Genomic DNA, 27,500 nt, shown 5'->3' on the forward strand with positions numbered 1-27,500 from the left:
CTGATTATCCTAAGACAAAGTGCTCAGAAAAAGTGAATCTGCCACCGTTGAATCAAATGACGCGCTATCTTACCAAAATAAAATAAATGACAAATCAAGTTTTGCCTTTGCCTCAGGAATGCAAATCCAGCTGAGGGCAATCTCAGTTCCTTCCACAAAGCTCGGAACAAGTGTGTCTAACCTGAGGAGAGCCAAGAAACAACATCTTTCGAATCTCAAGTCTGAACTCTCAAACCTCTCTCCCTCCTCCAAATCCTGGTGGCAACTAGTTAAGTCTGTTTCTGGTGTTTGTTCTCCCTCCATCCCCTCCCTTACCTCAATTGTCTGCGCAGCTGACACCGCACGTGAAAAGGCTGAATGCCTAAACTCGGTGTTTGCTTCGAAATCTTGTGTCCAAAACCCATCGCTTTTTGTACCCATCTTACCCAGTCGCACCCAACTGTTCCTGGACTCTGCGTCCTTTTCTCCTGACAAGGTGGAGAGCTTGGTGTCAAACCTCGACTCTGATTCCGCAACCGGTCCAGACGGCATCAGCCCACGTTTTTCGAAAACCTGCTCTGCTGCTCTTGCTCAACCTCTCTCTGTTCTATTTATTTACTCATGGCCATCTGTCATATGCTTGGAAATCAGCAAACATTACTGCTCTGCATAAAAAAGGTGCAAAACCAGATCCCTGCAACTACAGACCAATCAGCCTTCTCCCAATCATCAGCAAGGTTATGGAATCCATCATCGTTTCAAACATTAAATCCTTCCTCTTCTCCAATGGTTTGATTTCCGATCATCAATGTGGATTCACACCAGGTCACTCAACCCTGGACAAACTACTTCTGCTTTCCAGGCAATAGAAGGAGGTCCTAAATGCCAAACATAAGATAAAAGCTGTCTCCATAGACATATCGCGAGCTTAGTCCCAGGCCCAGTGGCCCAGTGCTTCTTCTGGTTTTCATCAATGATCTCTCCAACTCTCTGGAAAATCCTCTTTATCTCTTTGCTGATGACTCCACCTCTGTCGTATGATCTCTTGTTCCTCTGATTGGCAGGCCGCGACCTCCTCACTCTCTGAAGATCCGGATATAATCACAAGCTTGTCCAACACGTTGAACATGTCTTTCAATCCTGACAAATCTCAAACTCTCGCAATGTCTCTCCGAAAGGACCATCTGGAACCCCCCCCCCCCACCCCATCTACTTTTTCAACAATTCTCTTGAAGAAGTCCTTTCATTAAAACTTTTGGGTCTCACTATCTGTGAAGATCTTTCCTGGGAAAGCCATATCTCCAAGCTGGCCTCCAAAGCCAGTTGCCGACTGGGCATCTTACATCATGCAAAGTCCATCCTTGGCACACTTGAGCTCCTGACCATGCACAAAGCTTTCATCCGCAGCCTGATGGTGTACTGCTCCCCCCTCGGGTGGTCCTCCTGTCGCATACCTAGCTCGACTTCACACTGTGGAAACCAAGATATTTAGGATCATTGGCATCCCCGGCGATGAAGCCGAGTTGTTGGGTCTCACTCTCTCAGTGGAGGCAGGTCAGTGGTCTTTCTGTCTTCTACCATCTCCTCTCCAGCCTTGCCCACCATTGCTCTGTTTGTGATCTGTCCCCTCCCCCTCCACCCCCATATTTCCACATGGCGCTCAATGTCCACCGAAAACCCCCTTCTGGTGAAACTACCAAAATCAAGAATCACTGCTGAGGTTCACTCTGTCATTCCTCTTTTTTCCCCGCCTCTGGAACAAACTCCCATGCTCTCTTCAATCCCACAACTCTCTCCAGGTCTTCAAAACGGTTGTCTACCACCATCCCATATCTTCTCCCATCCAAAGCCTTGATCTTTTCTACCCCTGTTAATCCACTCCAAACACACCTCCTTCATATTCCCTGCTTTCCTTCCTGAAAGTCCTGCAGTACCATCTTGTTTACCCCCTTGTACCCCACCCCATCCCTCTCCCTTTCACAGATATCCTTTTGTCTTTGTTCCCCACTATGTTGTGTTTCCCTCTCCCCCTCTCCTGTCCATCTTCTCTCCTGCCTTGTTATACTTTTGTGTCTTAGCTGTTACATGAGCCTCGACTTGGAATACAAAAAAAAATATCCCTTTCCAGATGTGGAATCTTCCCACATACGACAGGTATGTATAACTGAGAATATGGTAAGCAGCAAGAGCGTAAATAATCAGGGAATAATCTCACTATTCAGATTCACGGCATTCAAAGGAATATGTTATCAGAGTTCTGACAGTTGAAATGGTTTTATGAAAACTAGTGGGGCAGATAACAGCAATTTTTGAGAGGAATCGTGCAAATGATGATACAAGCATCAAATTTGGCACATTTGTTCTCCAGGAGATTCTAATCAAATCTGCCTGATTGGCCATTTGAGAATCCAAATTTTGATAAACTTTAAGAAAAAATAAAACTTCAAAAAAGTCAAGATCACGAATCAATGTTGGATGCTGGCTGAGATTGGTGAATGTTTCAGAAACATCATCAAAGACGTTCCAAGTCTGCCATGCAGTTTTCTTCCCTTTACCGCGGAAGGCAGACACGACGTCACATCCAGTGAACGCATGGAAGTATGGGATCCCTCTAGCTTTCTCAGGCCCTATTGCAGAAACTACCTCATGGACTGGAATCCATGGCACCTTGGCTCCTTGGCCAAAGGCAATCCACATGTTCTCAAGACCGAGTTCCTGTAAGGATGGCAGTACAGATATTGCTATGACTAGTACGTCCGTGTCATTAGCCTGAATGATAATGGACTTGCTACCATCCGTCGTTGCATCCCTGGCGTGTACAAAGAGTGTCAGCTTCTTCATGACAACATGGAGACACAGCATCCAGTGACTTCCTTGTGTTGCTAATGGCATCTTCTCCTTTTGTGACAATGACTGTGCTTGTCGTCTGTGCTTCGCACATCTTTTCCGCAAGGAAGTGAAACAGCTCAGTCTTGTTGCTGTCATCTCGAAGAAAGCTTCTCCAGTTACTTGGGGTCTTACTGGTTCCTGTCACTCTTCTTCTAATTCCTTGCCCCCTTTTCGACTTTGCCTCGGACTTCAGACTTGACTTCTTGTACACATCAAACACGACGTCCACCCTCTCGTACCTGGCACCATAGGATTCCACCTTTGGGATGAGGTCTTCTTTAGCATAGTCATCAAATATCTTTGAAGTGCGTGGAGGTAGGGCATTGATAAGTGCTGAGCCACCAATGATGACTGCATCTCCCCTTTGTTCTCTGTCTGGGATGTTCACTTTCACTTCAAGAATTTCAGCCAGCTGTGACTTCAAATTTTTTTGAAGCTTTTTTTTCTTTTTCAAATTTTTCAAAATTTGGATTTTCAAATGGCCAATCGGGCAGATTTGATCAGAAAGTCCTGCAGAACAGAAATGCCAAATTTGATGCTTGTATCATAATTTGCACGATTTTTCTACTATCTACGGCACTAAAGGAGGCCATGATAGGCCCAGCAAGCCTGAGCAATCATGCCAACATTTTCGTACTCCCTCATCCCCACTCCTTCCCGATTCCTTTCCAACTCAATTTAAGAACTATACACTGATTCTACTGCCACTAACCTGACATGGAGACCATTCCATGCATTCACCACTCTGAGTGAAAGAACCCTGCCTTCCGATCATCCTAACTCTACTTTTCATTACTCATAAACTGTAACCACTTGTCCTGTCAGTGTTTATTCTGCTGAAAAATTATTCTGCACTTATTTTGTCAATACCCTTCATCGTAAACATATCTATTAGATCAGCTCGGCCAAGGATCAATCTATTTGCTCCACTCGGTACCCTCTCTATGACAACAATGTCCTTTCACAAATGTAGAGACCAAAACTGTAAACAATATTCAAGATGAGGCCTTACTAAATTCCTATACAGTGGTACCACGACCTCGTTTGATATACAAGTTAACCCCCTCTGAATACACCCAAAAACCGTATTAGCTTTACCTATAGCTGCCTGGCATCGTACTATCTGCTTACCTTCGTATCTCTTACCACCCCCAGATTATTCTACTGTTTGACACGCTCCAAGATTGCCCCTTGCACCAGTAGAAGTTGGGTGTGGCTGTGTGTGTGTGTGTGTGTGTGTGTGTGTGTGTGTGTGTGTGTGTGTGTGTGTGTGTGTGTGTATGTGTGTGTGTGGGGGGGGGGGTGGGTGGGGAAGGAATATGGAGAGCAAGTGGCTGGGGACAAGATTTGGAAGCAAACACAGAATTGAGGCATTTGGCCTTCTCATTAGCACAGTCGACTGTGGTGCCACTTGAAGAGAAGGAAGGGATGAAAGGGGAGCATAATTCAGAGATGGAGAAAGCACTACTGTGAAACCTAAACTCAGTTTCCAAGAAAAATAAACTCCACCTGTCTGAGTTTCTTCCCCAAACCGTAACAAGGGAGCGCATCCAAGGAAGCCTCGCCACACTGAATGTCTTCACCACCACCAGCATCCCTGGGCAGTGTATTTTGCCACCAAAGATGCAAAATTGCAGAGAATAATGAAATAATTATTTATTTTGTTGTTTTGGATAATTTATTTTGGCAATCTCATCTGCATTTTGAGGATTTTCAAATGTATGGCCTCGTATTGTGGATTGTGAACGCAGGGAAAATATACATTGCTCAAAACGTGTTCTGAATGTTCGTAATAACCGGTGTATCCGATGCAGAGGTTCAACTGTTTATATGTAAACATGTAAAACTTAAAATCAATGCTGTAACTTTTACCATTGTACACCGTCTCTTAACGATAAATGTTTACAACTTCCGACCACTCACTACAGATTGTTTGTAAATGACACAAACCCACAGACACTTCTTTCATCATACCGCCATACAACCGAGAAGTAAAAGCTCCCTTTGGGAGCGACCACGCTTGTGCAAAATCACATGGTGTGTCATTGTCTTTGGTCATGTGACCCTCACTGAGCATGAGTGAAGCTGCACCGACCGACTTTTGTTTGCTGATTTTTTAGTTCATAGACTTTTTTGTTGACAGAACGGACAGTTTTGTGATTTTTTTTCCTGGAATATTGACTTATATTTACATCAGTAAGCATGTTGCAACTTTCCAACCCAGCTAGAAATACTAATAATTATATGAGTGAGTGGTAAGAAAGAGCTTTATGGATGTGGTACAACAGTGCTCTTTGGTGAATGGAGAAGCTTGCACCAGCTATATCAAATGCGTGACAATGACATTAGGAAATATCAGTGATACTTTCCAATGAAATACTATGACATGAGTAAACAATGGAGGAATCAACACAATATTTGATCAGCACATCATCCATAATGCTTGAATCCCAGATACTTGAACCAGACATCCAAGTATCATGAGTGATGTGCTGAGAAAGTCATACGAACCAAACAAAAGCACAACACTGAGAAATTTCAATCCACATCTCAATTAAACCCAAAATAAATGCAGTGCTGTGGTGGTAAAACATTTTAGTAGTTTATCATTGCTCGGAGTGTTTTGTGCTTCGGAATAAAAGATTGTACAGTTTCTGCATGAAGCATGTCAGGGTATCCAAACTTGTGAATATGGAAAGAATATCCATTTGCTGGGCAACAGAGGGAATCCCTTTTTCCAAACTGTTAAAATGCTAATTGCAAAACATTTTCAGATTTACAGAGGTAAGAACTTCCCATCAAGGCAACTTCACTTGAATCCCCAAATCTGGCTATTGATCATCTACAAAAGCAACTTGAAAACATGATTATTTTTCAAATGTACCTGGGCATCAATAATTTTCATGGAAAAAACATTGATTAATTATTGTACCTGGATGTCATCATCTTTTGAAGCTTTCATCACTTGTTCTGTGTGACTAAGAAAATAAAGTCTGACGTACAGTGCCGTTTAAAGTTCCCTAAACTCCTCTATCTGAACCCACTCTGCAGAGTAAATATTATAAAATGTCACTTGACAGATTGATATCTGATTCCACTCGTACCTGCGGCTTTCTCTGTTGTCCTTTTCAAGTGCATGTGTGAGCTTCTTCACATATTTACAAAAATTCCAAGTCAGTGCAACATAAGTAATAGCTGGAAAATTGATGGAATCAACAGAACTTTGACTAAAGCATGCTAATGGCCTTGGAAGTCAAGGAGAAGCGGACATTTCAGGCATTAACCCTTTGTCGGAGCAATAAGCAGTGAAGGATTAAGGTCTGAAAAATCAGCTTCTCCTTGTTTCCTGTTGTGGTTGGCATACCTCAATCAACATCATGTTGATTTCACACATTGTTCTACCTGCCCTTCGATACAGACCACCACGAGCCTTCCCGAGGATTAATTTTCCATAACATTATAAAAAGAGAGAATTCCTCGCTCCAATCCTTGTATTAAAATCCTATCCTTGTATTATTAAATCCTATCCTTGCATTAACATCCTTATTATTTGACGATCGCATTAAATTTTTGCAGGAAAAATCTGAGTTCCCAGTGAATGCACCATGAGTGAATTTCTCAGCAATTTTTGTGGATGGAGCCACATAATGCACATGATTAGTTCAAATCCAGATGATGTATGTTTCAAGGTGAATCGGGGATACAAGGAGGCAGTCTCCAAATAAATTCTTCCGGCTGTCATCTTCCGGTTCCAGGTTTGGAGCGAGGAGAGGTCTCCTTAGGGGCTCTCTGCTGACGTTCTCAAAGTTAAGTTTCCGGTCGTTATTTGTCCCGTTTTAACTGTTTAATTTTCTCACCGACATGTTACTGTGTGTTCCTAGTTCGGTTTTGTTTCAAAAATCGTGCTATTTTGTGAGTTTTTTGTCGACGTTCTTACCGGGTGTTTGAGGCCGAGGCTTGAGGCCTACCGGTTCCCCTCGGTGCTCGATCGTTTTTTTTTGTTGTTGTTTTGTTTTTTCTCCCCATTAGCTTCAATTTCTATCCTCCCCATCACCTTCAATTTTCATCCTCCCCACTTTCCTAACGTCTCCCATTCTCCCAACTAATCTCTATTTCTTATCTCAAAAAGAAAATAAAATAAATACCCAACAACAACAACAACAACATGCCAACCTTCTCCAGGTTATGCTTCTTCTTCTTCCTCTTATCTTCCTCCTCGTCTTCTTCCTCGATTTTTTCTACAACACTTCCATGACCTAATCTGTTGAAAACTCTCTCAAACATTAATAATAATAACAAAAACGATCTCTTATAATGCCTCATCTTTCTCTCTCACACATGTGGGACTCTTTACTGTTTCATAATGCACGACTCTTCTGCTGTTTTTAACAGACTTCTATCATTTCGAGCTCTCCTTCATTCCTTGCCAAAAAAATCCAACTATTACAGCGCTTCTTCTCTCCATTCTCTGAATTCGCCTTCATTGCATCCATCAAGAATTGTGTTAAATCGCATCTCTGACCTAAAACTTAAAAAAAACCCCAGTTTGCGATGGATGTTCGCTTTCCATCAACCATTCTTTTTCTCCAACTTCAGTGCCAACTCACCCCCGTCACCCCTCACTCTCACTCTCAAAGCAACCATCCCACTCTTCTCCCTCCAAGCCTCCCTCTCACCTCTCTCAAAAACTCCCCCCTCACCTTTCTCCCACCTTTCATCCCCCTCACTCATCCTTCTCAAAGTTGCCCCCCTCTCATCCACCAAGCTGCCTCCCTCCACTGCCCTCTCACCTCCATCTCTTCACTCCACCTCCTCAAATCCTCAACTGCCTTCTTCCCCTCTCTTGCCCCCCCTCTCCCCAGCACCACATAGCCTTTTCTCCTCCTCATTCGGCCCCCTCCTCTTGCTATTCTGCAACCCCCCACTCTTTCAACAACCCTCCTGACCTCCCCCTCGTCCCTTGTCCTACTCTCCCCATCCCCCCACCCCCTGCACCCAAAGCCTCCTCCCCAACCTCTTCATTAAAAGTCTGCACCTCAAATATCTGGGGCCTTCGCTCAAACCTTTCAGATCTTTCCATACAGGATGCCAATGACAAACCAGACATAATCTGGCGAACAGAACCTTTCCTCTGCCAAGATGTGTCTGACTCCCAAGTATCTCTCCGCGGTTACTCCCTCCTCCGGTATGACAGACCTGAGCCTCGTCCTGGTGGAGGTGTTGCTCTCTTCATCAAAGACTCTATTCCTCACTCTCCATGCACTGCTCCCACTCCCCCACACCCCCAGGAATACCTCTGGCTATGGCTTCCCCTCCACTCCCACCTCATGTTTATATGTGTACTGGACCGTCCACCTAACAGTGATTACTCCATCTACACCTCACTATCCGAAAACATGGACCATCTTCTATCTTCTCATCCAAACTCTCTCTTCCTCATATGTGGCGACTTCAATTGTCATCATGCCAGTTGGCGAGGTGTGGATACCTCTCTCACCTGTCATGGCACTTCAGCAAAAGCTGACACTCATTGGGGCTGACTCAATCGGTCAATTTCCCAACCCAGATCTCAACCAATGGTACTCCATCTCTTCTGGATCTGATTTTGACAAATTTCCCTCAAATATCTGCTGTACTATCTCCGCTCCGATCAGTTCTTCTGACCACGTGCTTGTCAAAGTGGACCTCTCTCTGGCTGTTATCAGAGAACCACCTCAGTAATGTCGAGTCTGGCATTTCACTCAAGCCGACTGGCAGGGTTTCCAAGCAGCCATCAAACTTATAGACTGGTCGCCTATCTCTACTTTCTCCAACATCAACTCATCCTGGGAATTCTTTCAAAGAAACTTGCTCTCTCCCATGCACAGATTTACCCCCTCTCATGTTCAGTTGTCCTACCCTTCCTCCCACCCTTGGTTTACTGAAGCTTGTGGCGAGTCAGTTGTACTGAAACAACTTGCCTTTGCCTCATGGAAAGCAAACCCAACTGAGGGCAATCTCAGTTCCTTCCACAAAGCTCGGAACAAGTGTGTATCTACCCTCAGGAGAGCCAGAAAACAAAATCTTTCTAATCTCAAGTCTGAACTCTCAAACCTCTCTCCCTCCTCAAAATCCTGGTGGCGTTTAATCAAATCTGTTTCTGGTGTATGTTCCCCCTCCATCCCCTCCCTTACCTCAAATGGCCGCACTGCTGATACCACACGTGATAAAGCTGAATGTCTTAGCTCGGTGTTTGCAGCTAAATCTTGTGTCCTAAACCCATCACTATCTCTACCTACCTTACCCAGTCGCACCCAACTGTCCCTGGACTCTGTCCTTTTCTCCTAACAAGGTGGAGACTTTGCTTTCAAACCTTGACTCAGATTCTGCAACCAGTCCAGACGGCATCAGCCCACGTGCCCTCAAAGCCTGCTCTTCTGCTCTTGCTCACCCTCTCTCTGTTCTATTCACCCTCTCATTTGCTTAAGGTCATCTGCCATCTGCTTCAAAATCTGCTAACATCACTGCCCTGCATAAAAAAGTGCAAAAACAGATCCCTGTAACTACAGACCAATCAGCCTTCTCCCAATCATCAGCAAGGTTAGGGAATCCATCATCGCTTCAGACATGAAATCCTTCCTCTTCTCCAATGGCTTGATTTCCGATCATCAATTTGGTTTCAGACCAGGTCACTCTACCATGGATATGCTGCTTCTGCTCTCCCATCAATGGATGGAGGTCCTCAATGCCAGACAGGAAATCCGGGCCGGATCCCTGGACATATCACGTGCTTTTGACACAGTCTGGCACCCTGCACTACTCACCAAACTCTCTTCCCATGGTATCCAAGGCCATCTCCACTCATGGCTCGCAGACTTCCTCTCCTGTCGCAGTCAACGTGTGGCCCTAAATGGAGTTCTTTCATCCCCTCTTCCTGTGCAGGCTGGAGTTCCTCAAGGTAGCGTTCTGGGCCCTCTTCTTTTTCTGGTTTTCATCAATGATCTCTCCGACTCTCTGGCAAATCCTCTATATCTCTTTGCCAATGACTCCACCCTTTGCCGTACCATCTGTCATCCCTCAGACCGGCAAGCAGCAGCTTCTTCGCTCACTGCAGATCTGGATAAAATCACAAACTGGTCCAACACGTGGAACATGTCTTTCAATCCAGACAAATCTCACACTCTCACTATGTCTCTTCGAAAGGACCATTTAGAACCCCCCCCCCCCCACGCATCCACTTTCTCAACAATCCTCTGGAAGAAGTCTTTTCTTTCAAGCTTCTAGGTCTCACTATCTTCCATGACCTTTCCTGGGAAAGTCACATTTCCAACCTCGCCTCAAAAGTCAGTCACCGAATGGGAATCTTCCGTCATACATCGTCCTTCGTCGGACCTCTTGAGCTCCTGACCACTTACAAAGCTTTTGTCCGTAGCCTGATGGAGTACTGCTCTCCCCTCTAGGCTGGTGCTCCTGCCTCCCACCTTTCTTGGCTTCACGCTGTCGAAACCAGGGCATTTAGGATCATCGGCATCTCCCACAATGAAGCTGAGTCTTTGAGCCTCTCACTCAATCACCGCAGGTTGGTCGGTGGTCTTTCTGTCTTCTACCGACTCCTCTCCAGCCTTCCCCCCCTGCTCTCTCTGCGATTTGTCCCCACCACATTTCCACAGGGCGCTCAAGGTCCGCCAACAACCCCCTTCTGGTAAAACTACCAAAATCACGAATCACTGCTCACCTTCACTCTTTCATTCCTCTTTTTTCCCGCCTTTGGAATAAACTCCCTCACTCTATTCTTTCCCATTCTTCCCTCCAGGCTTTCAAAACAGCTGTTCACCACCACCTCTTATCATCTCCCATGAAAATCCTCGATCTTTTCTACCCCCGGTAATCCACCCAAGCCCACTTCCTTCAATTTCCCTGCTTTCCTTCCTGAAAGTCCCTGTAATGTCCATCTTCTCTTCCCCATGTTCCCCATCCCATCCCATCCCTCTCCCTTCCACAGATCACCTAATGTGTCTGTTCCCCACTGTTTTGTCCCTTCCACTCCTGCCCCTCTTGTCTCATGCCCCCTTGCTGTGCGTTGTGTGTTCGCTCTCATATGAGCCTTGACAAAGTATACAAAAAAAAAATTACTGTGAAATTCACAGGCTTTTAAAATGGCACTTTCAAAACAAATGGAAAACAAATAAAACCCCCGTTGTTTTAGTAATCTTGCTGTACAGAGTTAAAGGGCAAGCCCATATTTATTTTCAACCAAAATGGCTGCCAGCCTACCAATCAGCCATCTTTGATCAAATCGCAAAATAAAGTTAGGTGCAAGTGCGTCATCGTGTAACACAAGGAAACACGAGGAAATTAGACACAGGTGGAGGCCATTCAGCCCACCATGCCTGCGCCACATCAACACCACACTAATTTATCAACACAAGATCAAAACTAGAACGGGCACTCAGAGAGCGCATACCTTTGCCGCCACTACTTTTTTTGTTCTGGGTATGAGTGTGGGGAACTGGTTTCATATAAATGGTCTTATGACACAAACCACATATCTATAATGTCATGACCCCCCCCGACTTTCGGGGGCTACGGACGAAACAACAATCAACTCACGTCGTTTTGGCGAGTCTTCACTCGCAAGCTCGGTGAATACAACGTTTCAACAAGAGAAGGTAATCTCGTTTGATGCTGGTTTCATGCAAATCGAATAAGAATTGACTGAGTTATGCCGAAAACCGCATATTTTTCAAGGGCGTGACCCCCCCCTCCGACATTTTACCCCAACCGGTGACATATGTTATGACATCATTGTGTCACAAGATTGGGCATTAAATTCTGAACATTTTGGTGCTGGGTTCATGTAAAGCGGACAAGAATTGACCGCGTTATGACAAAAACCGCATATTTTTCAAGGTCGTGACCCCCCTGACCTTTGACCCCTAACCGGTAACAAGAGTATGGGCGACATTGTGTCATATTGCATATCACAAGATGAGGCGTTGAATTCTGAACATTTTGGCGTTAGTTGCATACAAATTGAATAAAAATTGACCGTGTTATCGTAAAAAGACGATTTTGACCTTTTCGTGACCTTGACCTTGACCTTTGACCCGAATGATCCCAAAATCTAATCGAATGCTTCCTGGCTAATAACCAATCATCCCACCAAATTTCATGCAATTCGGTTTAATACCTTTTGAGTTATACGAATCACAAGATTACAAACAAACAAATAAATAAATAAATAAATACACGCCGACCAAAACATAACATTTCGCAGAATGCGAAGGTATCAAGTGGTGCCAGGCACAACAGATCCCGCCCATTGAAGGCATAAAGTTATTTTGGGGATCAAATTTAAAGTTGATACATCCTTAACCTGAATGTTGATTATAAGGAAAAGAATAAGAATATTTTAGTCTTAGTTTGAAGTCAATGAAACCATTTTTGACGAAGTTATGAGCGAAATACGATTTTGATCTTTTTGTGACCTTGACCTTGAGCTTTGATCCAAATGGACCCAAAAGTTAATGGGGTCGTCCAAGGTTCATTGCCCACCTGTGGATTAAATTTGATAGTGTTTGCTGAAGCCGTTTTGCCGTAAAGTTGCGAACAGACAGACAGACAAAGAAACAAGCCGGTAGGCGGACATGGGGAGTCGACTACCCAATAGAACCTGAGGCGATGGGCCTGTTCGATGGAGAATGACCTGAGGATTAAGCACAAGAAAATTCATGATTCTAGCTTCAAGGGTTAATGCTGCAGATTGTTTTTTTCGTTAAAATACCCCCACATTTAGAGGTTTTTAGGCCGTTGCTAGGCAACGGAGGGGTCCATAGCAACGGTTCTTTCTCACACGCAACTAGGACATACCATGAGCCTACCATACCAGTTTCATGTATATCCGACTCATAGTCTCTGAGATATAACGAACTTCGTTCTTTTATTGTTTTCGACCAGGGTTCATTCAAAGTCTATCTTCTCCGACAGTTTTCATAGGATCCGGCTGGAGATTTTTGACAATATGGCTGAATGTACTGCCCACAGTCGCTCGTGGCCCGATTTTTGATTTTCGAAAAAATAATTTTTTTATGATTTTTCAAAAATTTCAGTCGCGTTGTTCGGCAACGGTGGTGTCCATAGCAACAGTTCTCATTTGCACACAACTAGGTCATGGTATGAACCTACCAACCAAGTCTCATCAAAATCACCATTGTATTAACGGAGCACTGGACCGAACAGAGGGATAGACAGACAGATAAACATTTCGATGGAAAAACTGATTATAAGGGTAGACAATTTTCAAAAAAATTGAAAAAAAAAACAAATTTTTTCGACTGGATCGACTACCCAACATATTGATGGAAATACTGATAATAAGGGTAGATCAAAAAAAAAATATTTTTTTGGAATTTTTTTTTTTTCGACGATCGACTCCCCATCAAACATAGACAGAAATAGTGATAATCAGGATAAATTTAAAAAATATATATTTTTTCGAAAAAATTTTTTTCGACTCGATCGACTTCCCAACAAACAGACAAACAAACCGGACGATTACAATATCGCGCTCCCTCCCTCCGGTGGGCAGGATAATAAGAAAATGCAAAATGTTTTTTGTGTTATTTTTGTATTTTTTTTTTCCCTCGGAGAGGGGGCATGGGCTTAGGTTAAAAAAACACACAGATCAACCACACAACACCCCTTGATGAGACCCCACCAACAATACTCCATACACATGCACACAATCACCCATTAATGTTCAAGCGACTGAAAAGTCCTGCCAACATCCCTATACCCCTCTATCTCCACAACTTCCATGAACCTATCTAATTCCAATTAAAACTTATCTACTGTTTTTGCTGCCACGACCTTTACAGGGAAGCCATTCCATGCATTAACTCCCCTCTGAGTAAAAGTCCCCTGCCTTACTACTGTCTTAACTCTCCTCTTCTTTACTCTCAGGCTCTGGCCCCTGGTCCTAACACTGTCTACTCTGTTTAATAATTAATCTGCACTTATTTTATATATACCTTTCATTATCTTTAACATCTCCATCATTTCTTCTCGTAACCGCCTCCTTTCTGGTGTATAAAGCCATGTCTCCTTCAACCGCTCCTCATAGCTAAGTCGAGCTGGGCCCGGATTCAACATAGTAGCCCTGTGCTGAACATTCTCTCTGGCATCTATGTCTTACCTGAATTGTGGTGACCAAAACTGCACACAATATTTTAGATGTGGCCTCACTAAATTCCTGTACAATGTTAACACCACCTCTTTTGATTTATAAATGATCCCCCTCCTAATACAACCCAAACCCCTATTTGTTTTACCTGAAGCTGCCTGGAATTGTGCTGCCTGCTTACCTATTACCACCCCCAGATCCTTCTCCTGTGTGATGCTCAAAAAATTACCCCTTGCATCCTGTAATCTCAATTTTCATTGTTCTTTCCCATCCCCAACACCTTCCACTTGCTCAGGTCAAATTGCATCCGCCAATGTTTTGCCAAAACTATGCAAATATCAATACTTTCCTGAATCTGATCACCACTGCCTCGACTATCCACGTTACCTCGAAGCTTTGTGTCATCTGCAAATTTGTAAAGCTTTCTCTTCACCCCACGATCCAAATCATTGATGAAATAATGAATGGTAATGGTCCGAGTACTGATCCCTGAGGTACCCCGCACTTACATCCTCCCAGCAAGATATCCTCCTCCCACTCACAGCCATTCTTTGCTTCTGATCACGAAACCAGTTTGAAATCCAATTCAAGACCTGACCAGCCACTCTACAAGATGTCACTTTGGCAAGCATCCAGTCGGTGTACTGTGCTTCAGCCACGTTTGAACAAAATCGGACCATGTTTGTCTGAGAAATGGTTGGGGACACATTAAAGTAACAAAATGATTAGCCATTTTGGATTTGATCTCAAAAACAATTGAAGTGAACATCTAAGCCATCATTCATTATCTGTGTGCTAAGTTTAAAGGCGCTGTCACACCTTGACGATTTAGCCAGCAATGGCAACGTATAAAAATGTATGTAAAACGTTGGCGGACGCTGAAATTTTGATGGTTTTTAAAAAAAGTTTTGGTTGTATTCATAACGTGTTGGTTGTATGCATAACATATTAGTAACGGGTACAGAACATTTCGTTGTCTTATAGATAACTTATACCAACGAATGCTTTACCTGTTGTCGGCGTTCACAACCTATGCCCAACGATAGTTTAACTGAGGCAGAGCGCGCTGCACGTATCGCCGACGAACTCGTGGCGTAGCCTGTTAAAAACCTGCCGCACGCCGATTTAAAGCATAACCGCCTGAAAATTGGAAGTGTCAACATCGCAGTCACACCTTGACGATTTAGCCAGCGTATGCCGACGTATGAAAAAATTTCCGAACCAAGCTGGCACACGTCGAATACGGTATGGGTAAGTTGTGTATACGTTAAGAGCATGCTGAAAAACGATGAAGTACACTGTCATATTTTGTGGTATGTTTAGTACGTCGTGAAATTTCAAGCATGCTGAAAATTTTACGACGTACTCGCCGTATGGCTCACACGTTCTGCTACGCTGGCCATAAGTTGTAGGCACGATATGCGATTGTTGACACACGTCGACACAAGTTCCTTGTAAGTTACTCATAAGTCGAAACACGTCGACGTAATGTTTAGCATACCCAAAAATTATTTTCTCCGTGAAGGCACTTTTTTTTTTCTCCTTTGCTCCGTGAAGGCACGTGATGGAATATCTGAAGTTGCTGTTGTTGTTGTTGTTGTTGTTTTTTTTGTATTTTTTATAGTCTATCACGAATTTTAAAATATATTCGGACATTTGCTTTTAAGTTTCGACATGACAATATCCTCAAACTGAAAATATTCACAGAGGAGGAACTAAGAATAAGACATGAGCAAACTGAAGAGGCAATCGGACATGACGTAACGGCACGTGACGAAATATCGGAAGTTATTGTTGTTGTTTTTTTTTTAAACGCTACTAATACGCCATTATACGGTAGCTGTAAATTAGAAACACGTTCAGTAAGTTCTGTGGTCGTCCAGAAGATGTCAATCCAATACGTCTACTTTCGTCAATATGCGTTGGAGGAACATTACACATAGGTTCAAAGCACGTTAGTCATAGGTTAGAAATAAGTTTTGGGTGCGCGAAGTATTACCTCGACGTGTTTCCACTTATGAGTAACTTACAAGTAACGTGTGCCAACGTGTGTCAATGATCGCATAACGTGCCTACAACTTATGGCCAGTGTAGCGGAACGTGTGAGTGATACGTCGTAAAATTTCAAGCATGCTAAAATTTGAGGACAACCGCAAAGTACAACGATGAAAGCCAGTGTACTATGACATATGGCAGTGTTTTACAGCATGCTCTTAATGTTATCAAAACTTACCCATAACGTATTCGGCGTGTGCCAGCGTTTTAGACAAATTTTTCACAAGTCGGCATACGCTGGCTAAATCGTCAAGGTGTGACAGCGCCTTAAGTTTGAACAACATCAGTAAATGCATGTCCGCGAAATGGTTGAGTATGTTTTCAACATTGGGGGTTTTTTTTACAACTAAAATAGCTGTCAGTCAGCCATCTTTGATTGCATCACGAAACAAAATGATGTGTGTATGTATACCATCATGTGTTACCTTTGTGCCAAGTACGAATAAAATCGGTCCATACATGTCCAAGATATTGTTGTGGACGCAAGCTTGCACGCACGCATGAACATGAAAATCGAGAACAAATCCACAAGCCCCCATTTTGGACGAGGTCCAACGGGGGCTAATAAACAAACAATGTGTAATTAGAGATGAAATCCTGATTCTATTCTGAAAATTTGACTTTTGTTTCACTTTAAATGAAATGCCATTTTGTTTTCTTGAGATTTTGTAGATGAAGATGTGTTCAAACACAAGCTGTACCTTTCTTTCTTCCAAACGTGCGGTTCATGTTGAATTGTCAATCGCCGGCAGTCTTTTCTGGGACTCCAGCCTCAGTGGCTCAAGGTTATAATACTGCAATAAAACAAAGGAAATGAAATCACAATATCCATCGATAGAGCAAGAAATTTAATTGATTGTATTACATTGCATTGCATGTTGAACAGAATCGAAAAGCACTTTGCAATGAAATAAAGGGTAAGAAAAATAATTGTTGATAAAAGGCAATGAATGATAAAGATATGGGATTTTAAAAAGATATAAAAAGCATTTGACATAACACTGTGCAAATATTCTTTTTTTACCGTTAACATCAGGTATGTTTACTCACAAGAACATTTCGACAATGTTACTTTTCCCCAAGTTATGAAAGCAATATCTATACAGCCACTGCAAAAGATCGAAACCCGATAGCAAAGCAAAATAACAAACCTCCGGTGCGAATTGACAATGATCAGATCCCCAAGGTAGTTCTTTCATCTGTGTGTTAGTATTAGTGTGTGTGTGTGTGTGTGTGTGTGTGTGTGTGTGTGTGTGTGTGTGTGTGTGTGTGTGTGTGTGTGTGTGTGTGTGTGTGTGTGTGTGTGTGTGTGTGTGTGTGTGTAATGTATAAACACACACACATTTACATACTAATACTAACAATCTAACATGTATGTATGTATATTTATACATATGTATGTATGTATGTAGAGATTGAGTTCTTTCAAATTCTTGAGCATCCACATTTCATCTGTTATGTCCTGGACTCTGAATACTGGAAGAATCACGAAAAAGCAATTTCGTTTAAAACGCTTATGTTAGTTAGGCAAATCAGACTGTTTTTGCAGGAATAAGGTTCCCAGTGTATAATGTATTGTTTTGCTTAGTACAAGTTAAAATACACTCTATTTGACAAAAATAAACATGCATTTCTGCATTAGAACAGTGATGTAGAACAAACTGGAAGGCACACTTCGACTTCACAATGTCACCAGATATGCCTCCACCCACATTACATCATTGTACATCCTTGCACTAAGTTTGATTTAAATCCCTGAATCCAGATTCAAAATATTAAATAATTCTGGCTGCCAGATCATGCGTCCGATCAGGTTTAAATATAAAACATATATTCCCCATGACTACGAGATCATAATTATGACGTTTCATGTCGATTGATAAAGTGGTTCAAGAGAAATAATATTTTCAAGATTTTCATTCAATCCAATATTTGTCAATCCAACACGTTCAAGTCAGACCATGTGATCTATTAACTATTTGCGAAGACCCTAGTATCCCCAATGATTGGGGAACATGTGGGTGAAGTTTCCCCTCGATCTGTCAAGCTGTTCTGGAGAAGAAGAAGGTTTTTAAAGGTTTATTCTTCAAAAAATATCATAGCTACCAAACCATGTGACCTATGACGTCATAGATGGAGCACTTTTTGTTCCGCATGGATAGGCACTCATACCTTTAAAGTTTCACTTAGATCTGTTCAGTCATTTTGGAGAAGATTTTTGAAGGTTTTTATGTAAAAAAAAAAAAGAAAAAGGCTGCTGAACCATATGACCAATAATGTCATCAATAATTAATTATTCCTCCCATACAATTTAGCCCTAGATGACCCTCAAAAATTTTCCTACTGATCGGATAAAGCGGTCGATGGATGCAATGACGTCATAACGAAGCCACCTATGACATCATAAAAAAAAAATCACACTTGATTCCCATGAGGAGTACTTGACACGTGGCAAGTTTTAATTTTTTTCCATGGAGCGGCTTCAGAGATATAGAAGTCCAAAGTGTATCCTTTTTTCCAACGCGGCTGCCACACCACATGACCTATGACGTCATAACTATCATTACAACATTCCACAGGCGTATTTGCACCTACGGTGAAAAATTTTGTGTCAGTCGGATAAGTAGTTGCAGAGAAAATGGAGAAAATTCGCATGGACGGACAACTGGATGATCATGCCTCCGGAGACTTTGACGGAGGAGGCCGAGCAGCGCTTGCACCTCCTTCCTCAAACATTTGAAAAAATTTGGAATGCATCGTGACGTTTTCGTGAATTGTTACAGGAGTGTTATCTGAAAGTATTTTAACAAGATCAATTATTGTTTGGTTCAGCAACATCACTGCACACAACTTCAAGTTGTTGGAACGAGTTGTTTGTATTGCACAGATGATCATTGGTGTTGACCTTCCTGCACTCAAAGTTATCGACACGTCTAGATGTTTTGCCAAAGCCTCAAATATTGTCAAACATTCTCGTCATCCAGCGTTTAACCACAATGTTTTAACCACTATGTTCTGGTCGTCGGTGTTGCAGGATTAAAACATCCACCAACCGTTTCAGGAATCGTTTTTTTCTCACCTGGAACTTAGTTCAGGGGATTTTAAGGGATGGCCCGTTGTCAGTCCGTCAGTCCGTCCACAAATACTTTCAACTCCTTCTCTGAAACTGCACATACAATTTCGATGATAACTTTACCACAACATTCAACCGTGTATGTCCCAAAATTTGTTCATGGCATTAGAAAGAATCAGGCCCAAAGGGGGTCCACAGGGGTTACCCCCCCCCCAAAAAATAGGAATTTGCTTTCTTCTCAGAAACGACAAATGCAATTCTGATGAAACTTGTCCACAACCTTCCTCACCCAAGGTGTACCAAAGTTTGTTCACGGCATCAAAAAAAAAATGAATCAGGGTTGAAGGGGGTCTATGGAGGGAGTTCATGGGGGGGGTGGGGGATGCCCCCCCAAAAGAGATATTTGCTTTCTTCTCAGAAACGACACACACAATTCCAATGATATTTGACAAAAATTGTCATCACCCATGGTGTACCAAATGCAGATTGACCAGCCCAACATGTTGGACCTTCCATCCTCCGTAATACAACAAACAGACGGAGATAACTTATAAATGTTTCGAAAGGTTCTTCGTCAAAAAATTCAGCAATGGGACAAACAGATGAAACCATTTTTATGCAAGATGGTGCACTTCCGCACTTCTTGATTGAATTTCAAAATTGGTTGGATTCCTACTTTTCACACAGATGGCTCGAGCGATGAGGCCATCCAGGAGTCCCGATTTAACCCTGCGGGATATTTTTTGCGTGGATGGTCTGAAGAAAAAAAATGTATGCAAGCAAACTTGCTCAGTGGATGAATTAGAATGTTCTATCCACAATTTTTTTTCTGATTTGCCGGAGGAGTTTTTCGGCATTCAGTGGAAAATGTTGTTGTCGAACGATTAAAAGGATGTGCTGAGAACGCAGGAGCTCATGTTGAAGTGCGATGGTCACAAATTCAAATGGCAATGAGTAGGCTTTTCGGAAAACAATTTTTGTTATTTAATTTACATCAACAACATGGCATTTCCTTTCTTGCCATTTCTTGCCACCACCATCTTTGAACTGTAATTACAGTTGATGAAACCTCATAATGTGCAGCCATTTGTGCTCTTTGAGCAACAGTTAATGTCTCAGCCACAATGGAAAAATTATGAAAGTAAAGAAAAAAAATTGTACTAATGGCAATAAACAAACTCTTTATTTTTTAATGCTCTACCAAAAAGAGCAACAGAATATTTGTATATTTAAAAAAGAAGGACTTAGGTATGGATGACTTGTCTGAATATTGAAAAAAAAAAAATATATATATATATATATATATAATATATATATAATATATATATATATATAATATATAATATATATAATATATATATATATAATATATAATATATATATATATATATATATATATATATATATATATATATATATATATATATATATATATATATATATATACTGTATATACACACTTCAGAAAGGGAGCAGATGGAAACAGTCAAATATTTCGAGGAGGTTTTGAATAGAGTGAACAATGACAGACAAGAAGGGATCTGCCAATTGACACGGGACCAAACAAACAGTGTGAAGTACAAGATGCTATCAAAAATTTGAAGACGACATGAAGTGCGGATACCATAAATGTAGAGCTGCACAAATGCAGGTAAAGAAGCATCAACATATACCCGACATAGCTTAATAAACGAGATGTGGAAGCAAGAATAATTGCCTGGGGAATGGAAATGTGGTCTCATAATCAAACGACCAAAGAAAGGGGACATAACAGAATGTGCGAACTGGAGAGGAGTGACCCCACTGTGCATTATGAGCAAAGTGCTTTGCAAGATAATACTGAACAGAATCAAAGGGTTGTTGACAGTCCCAAAAGAAAGGAACAAGCTCGGTTCAGGAGAAACAGGGGATGCAGGGATCAGATCTTCACACTAAAAACAATAATAGAACAATGCAATGAATGGAATGCAAGCATTTACCTATCATTAATTGACTTTGAAAAGACGTTCAACAGTGTAAATGGAGAGGCAATGTGGAATATATACTGATACTGCATGGAGTATCGGATAAATTTGTACGGATGAGAAAGAGTACCCACAATGGATATAAATGCAGTGTAATAGGCAACAAGAAGTCATCCGAATTTGAGGTTACTACAGGGTTCAGGCAAGGTTGTATGTTTTTCCGTTAATGATTTTCGTGGTGTTTGACTGGGTGTTGTGAAAAACAACGGAGTAGAGAAGGAGCGGGATACCTTGGAGGAACCAATTTGAATCGCGAGAGGAATTGTGGTTTGTAGATAGCATCTGCCTGATGTCACAGTCCTTACATAGCAGGCAGGAGAGAGTAAATAGGCTACAGTTGTATGTGGAGAAAGTGGGGCAGAGAATTAACATAGCCAAACTAGAAAGCACGATCATACATGTCAAACACCCCAACAATAACATCATGTGTAACAATTCACCAATTGCAGAGGTCAACAAGTTTACATATCTGGGGTCCATGGTTACGATAACAGGAGGGGGAGATACAGATGTACTCTCGTGGATAGAAAAAGCAAGGGGTGCATTCATGAGACTCAAGGAAATTTAGAAGTCAACGATGTATAACAGTAAATCTAAGCTGAGGATCTTTGACAGCATCGTGAAGTCAGTCCTCCTAGTTGGAGGTGAATTTTCGAAAAATCAACAGATAAATCGCATATAAACTGGAGTCTTTCATCTTCAGCAGTCACAAGAAAATCTTGAGATGAAAGGTGAGTCCATGGCAGTTTAAAACCAATTTATTTGGGGTGGATGGGTCTTGTTAGCCTTGGTAGATAGCTCATCTCGGAGAAGGATTCCTCAAATACAAATCTGCTGCTGTCTTGCAGTTCAGGTTTTGATAAAGGGTTCAACAGGGTAAAGACAGCAATGATTTAAAAAGGATGTGGCCTTTGTATTTGTTAACCCATGGGCCAGCCTTGAGCAAGGTGTACTACCACATTTTAGCCCCCTTGTCCAGCAGAAATGTGAAAAAGCATGTTGTGGCGTCATTATGAAGTTATTTTGTTGATTCATTATCTCTGAGCTATCCTGAATCAGAATCAGCCAGGTGCCAGACTCGCACCCTTGAGGAATTTTTTTTAGAGGCGAAAAACAAAATGGCCACCACCGACTTTTGATAAATTCAGTTTTGGGCTATATCTTCACTTCTAATGCACTTACACACACAATTTTGGTGTCTACTACTACGTTTTCATGGTCAAGGAATCCGATAATGATAAAATTGAAGTTGTATTTATGAGACCTGTCTCATATTTTCAAGATGGCCACCATTTTAATATCAAAAATGGCTATTTTGCAGTTCCACTGATCACTTCGAGTAAGAAATTGACTTTGATAAACCCTCAAATATTAATACTACGTTCAATAATAGTCAATGACAGCTGAAGTAACTTACTTGCAATGATCAATGAATTGATGATTATATTGGAATACGATTTTTACACAAATATATCCGGATATGTGTGGATAGTTGACGATGACTTTGGGTTATGTCTCAAAGTAAGTATGTACATGTATATGATTTTGAAATTACCTTTTATTTTTAGGCAAACAAATATTAACTTTGTGAAGGATGCAATGTTCTACATTATGTTCAATCTTCGTCATCGTCGTCGTGATGAGCAGCTACTGCCGTTGTCTGTTCGTTACAACAGTCTGATCGAGCATTACAACTGCAAAACATCGAACATGACATCTGTGCTGCCACACAACCACACCTCCCGGTGGAACATGGCCGCTGGTGGAGCATCCACACTTGATCAGCCGCAGAATGGTGACTGGTGCAGCAGACACATTGGGTGGAAGTGTGGTTGGACACAACGTCGCACCGTCCTCACCTTCTTGCCATCCATACTTGATGGGATCCAAGTTCGGAGGGTTTGACTGAGTGGCTGATTTCCATATAATGACTTGATGATGAGCGCGATGTACATGTTGAACAAAGGCATCATGCGATGGGGGCAACGACTTCAATTTTGGAGCAGAGGTAATCTTGGAGTTAGCCATCTTAGACTTCTACAACTGATACTGGTGTGTGGACATATCACCTTCGACTTTGGAACCATAACAGGCAGCAATGAAGGTAGTTGCCTCAGATATCATATTTTCCTCGTCTGCTTCCAGCTGACCAAGTAAGGTGGGATGATGTCCACCCATTAGTACCTTCAGCGCTTTGGCCTTTCCAATGCCAAACAAATACGACACAGTATCGCATCCGGTCAGAGCATGTACAGCAGGCAGATATTTGGCGATGCTTTTGTGTTTCAGTGCTGTTTGGCGAATGTCTACGTTCGCCCTCCAAGCAAATGGACTCTCCATGCTGACATCCACAGTCATCTTTTCCTCGAGGTGGAAATGAATCAACAGGACAAAGACATCTGTATCATCACAGACTACTTTGATGTGCGAGTCACCACTAACACCTGACACAATTTTAACTAAGTGATGGATGATGATGACATATGCTTCTTCATGGTGTGTTTTCAGATCCTGTCTCTGGAGAGTGGAATTGTTCTATATTTGTACTGGTGTAGGATCTTTTCCGGTGATCACCAGTTTGGTCTGGTTGTCCACAATGTGGGTCATCAGATACTGACAGATCAAATCGATCAGTTGTACTTTGTTGTAGGCTACATTTAGGACCAATTTTTGCACTGGAAGTGTTGTGTGTAAGTTGAGTTGATGTTTTTCGACTTGAATCATGACCTGCGCGACTGGATCTCATCATTTGTTTTGTGCTGATTTTTATGTACCTGTCGAAAATCAGGTATATGTCACAACACTCCAGGTGGTATTTGATGGTTCCCATGAAGTTGATCACATAATCCTCAACTGTAGCATTTGTGGGCTAAGGTACAGTCCATAACATGATTCATCCATCGATGATGACAGCATCTGGAACACCTTGGATTCGACTTGATTGGTCAACTTGGAGTTTCGTCTTCAGGATTGCTTTCGACTGAGCCCGCATTGCACCGCTCTCATCAAACAAGGACGCTGGGACAGGGGACAGTTCGTAAGATAGGACATCCTTGATATCAATATCCCTGAATTGTTGGAGACATACGACTCGGGTGTAGATCAATTCGGTATCATTTGCTGGCCTTCCATCCAGCTTGATGCTCTTTTTGGTCGAAGTCATCAGGGTCACTTTCTTGGTTTGTGTCTTGTTGAAGCTTGTTGGCCATCCAGATTCAAATTCCGCCATCTGTTGTCGTCCAATCTTGAGAGAATCATGAATGTTTCCCTTGTCTGTCACATGAAACATAGTGGTAGACACCAAAATTGTGTGTAAGTGCATTAGAAGTGAAGATATAGCCCAAAACAGAATTTATCAAAAGTCGGTCGCGGCCATTTTGTTTTTTGCATCTAAAAAAAATTCCTCAAGGGTGCGAGTCTGGCACCTGGCTTATTCCGATTCAGGATAGCTCAGAGATGATGAATCAACCAAAAATCTTCATAATGATGCAAAAGCACGCTTTGCCCTGAAATGGCTGTTTGGCACCTAGACTACCCCAATCATGGTTATGTGAAGCCACGGGAGCAGGTTTTGGATGGTCATGAAGCCAGCTGGCGCATACTGCAAGTCAGGACTGCATGATCTTGATAGTGGGCAAATGATTATCTCATGAAGAACAATGGCTAGGATCGGCCAGCTGTTATAGACGAGGCGAGGATCAAAACACTTCCGTACATGTCAAGAAAACAATCATGATCAGAAATCTAAGAGATAAATTTACTGGTCATTGGTGCTTCGAGTCTTGCTCTATGGATGTGAGACTTGGACTCTGCCCAGGGATCTGAGACGGAGACTTAATTTCTTTGGTACAAGGTCTCTTCGGAGAATACTTGGCTATTGCTTGTCAGACTGTGTGTCCAATGAGCAGTTGCTGAGAGAGACTCAAATGAGATTTGTTACCTGTGTATTCCGTGAGCGTCAGCTGAGGCTGTATGGACATGTGTCTCGTTTTCCTGACGTTGATGCTGCTATCCCGGTTCTCTCAGTGAGGGGGCCTTGTAAGTGGAAGAGGCCAATGGGTGGACCACATACCTCATGGTTGCAGCAGATTGATCAACATCTCAACGAGATGGAGATCGGCCAGGCATTTGTCTGGGGGATGGCCAGACAGAGGCCCCTGGAATACCGGCGGAAAGTGGATGCAGCAATGTGTTGCTCTGGCGCATGCTCCCATACCTGACCTCACCTGACCTGCCAGCCGATGATCACCTCCCCCCACTTCCCCCCCCACCACCCAACCTTCCAGGTTTGAAATCACAAAAATGGCTTCTGGGGAAGAGCAAAGTGTTTTGATAAGTATGATTGGCCATTATGACAAGACTTGATTCAAACCCGCAAGGAAATTCAATCGCTGAGGTCGTCAAAAGTGAAAGTCGAACTCTGAGTTTCTTAAAAGTTCACAAAATCAGAACATTGAACGGAAGGTCAATGAATCACAAAAAGTTAGATGTACCACCACTCAAACTACAACAACTACAACATACACATTGGTGCAAAGCCATGCTGATGAATCACCAGGATGACAGTTTGCAGTCGGGTTAGTAATCAAATGACCAACCTAATTAACCCAAGAATGTGTGTGTGTGTGTGTATATATATATATATATATATATATATATATATATATATATATATATATATATATATATATATATATATATATATATATATATATATATATATATATATATATATATATATATATATATATATATATATATATATATATATATATATATATATATATATATATATATATATATATATATATATATATATATATATATATATATATATATATATATATATTGTTACAGCTGTGGAAATTGGCATTACACCATAAAGGGCCCTCAGGTGAGATATCTTCATTGGTACATGTGTCGTTAGCCCAAACCCGTTGTATAGAGGGAATTTATGTGATTCATCCGGGCTGCGACGCTTTGAGTTAGCCATTTTTTCTTTTCTGTCGTTATTTTGAACCAAACCACGTCTCAACCGCAATCACACAACAACCACCTTAACCACCACACCAGCCATCGTCACTAACTACAACCACGCTCCAACCCGCAGACAACAACCACAACGCCAACCCTCACCACAGAAGACCCTCCACCACCTTCGCCTTTACCTTCACGAATTCATCCCACATCATCGCTTCTACGGCCATTCCCACACCTCCTGTGAACACTGAACGTCGGGCTGACTCGGGCCCGTTTGGCGATTGGTGCCGAACGCACCGAGCTGCGAGCGCGAATGGCGGCATTTCCGAGGGGAAAAATTCGGATCAGAAATGCTTCATGCCCACTTCTCCTCCGTCCAATTGGCGAGCGCGGGGCGGCTTGGCCCCACCTCCAAGCGCGTGTATGTGAAGTCCGTATATGCAAATTTTAAGATCAGGAGAGGTTCACGCCCATTTTTGCCCGACCAATGGCTGACGGGGGGGGGGGGGGGGACGGCGTGGCCCCGCCTCCAATCGCGTTCTGATCCTAAAATTTGCATATTGGCTGCTCCTGCCACCTATAAAAAGGCGAGCGCAAGGCGAATTGGAGCGAGTTGGGTTTTGGAGTTGCTTGGAGAGTGTCGTCGAGAGGTTGCTCTTGGGGACAAGGAGCGTTGCGTTGGCGGAGTTGAGTCGAGTGCGCGCGGTGGAACTGCAAGCTAGGGAGCTCGGGTCCGAAGCAAGAAGGACAGGGGTCGGCGATGAGGTTGCGGTGTTGGGGATCGCTCGTCTCGTCGCGGGACCCAAGCCAGCCAGCCACTCCCCTCCCCCATGGCATCAACAATTCCCCCTTTCCCCCGTGCTGAGATAGTGCAAAAGTGGGCCCCGTTCCCACCCCACCCCAAACGTGGTGCCACCGAAACCCGCCAAGGGGCACGGAGTCGGGGCAGAGCGGCGCGGCCACATTTGCGGCTTGCCTGCCAACGCATCACGAGGACGTGGGTAAGACAACCCCAGTCTCGCGGACCTGGCCGCTCCTCCAGGTCACGCGCACATTTGGCCTATGGGCCTGTCTGCCTCCTTGTCTGTGAGGGTGGCTTCTTTCCTTTGCTTTTGTGTAAATGTGTGTTGGCGCCATCTGTGAAGTAAAACTGTATAAGTGTTGCCGTGTGTGCGCGTTGTCAGTTTTAACTCTTGCATTTGCTTTATGTGCATTTTGATTCTGAATGGCTGTATATACGTGCTTTCCGTGTGCCGGAAAATAAAATGCTTGCTTGTTGAACTGTGCCCGTTTCGCTTTGTCTTTTCTCTATTGACTCTCCATCCTGCTTCACGTAAGG

The 27,500-nt window shown here is 42.6% G+C and overlaps 1 protein-coding gene across 11 annotated transcripts in view; it reads right to left on the reverse strand.

Annotated features, from left to right (window-relative positions):
• The window catches only part of GULP1 (GULP PTB domain containing engulfment adaptor 1), a 356,627-nt gene that overhangs the window by 165,606 nt on the left and 163,521 nt on the right, over nucleotides 1–27,500 (reverse strand). For all 11 annotated transcript variants that reach the window (XM_085872779.1, XM_085872774.1, XM_085872772.1 and 8 more), the window contains one exon: nucleotides 16,786–16,878. In XM_085872779.1, coding sequence (XP_085728905.1) covers nucleotides 16,786–16,813 — 28 coding nt within the window. In that variant the 5' untranslated portion in view covers nucleotides 16,814–16,878. The remainder of the gene's footprint in view (nucleotides 1–16,785; nucleotides 16,879–27,500) is intronic.

The sequence above is a fragment of the Eptatretus burgeri genome, chromosome 3, assembly GCF_056783735.1.
Source record: "Eptatretus burgeri isolate ZD-2024b chromosome 3, Ebu_testis_v1, whole genome shotgun sequence".
In the NCBI taxonomy this organism is placed as follows: domain Eukaryota; kingdom Metazoa; phylum Chordata; class Myxini; order Myxiniformes; family Myxinidae; genus Eptatretus; species Eptatretus burgeri.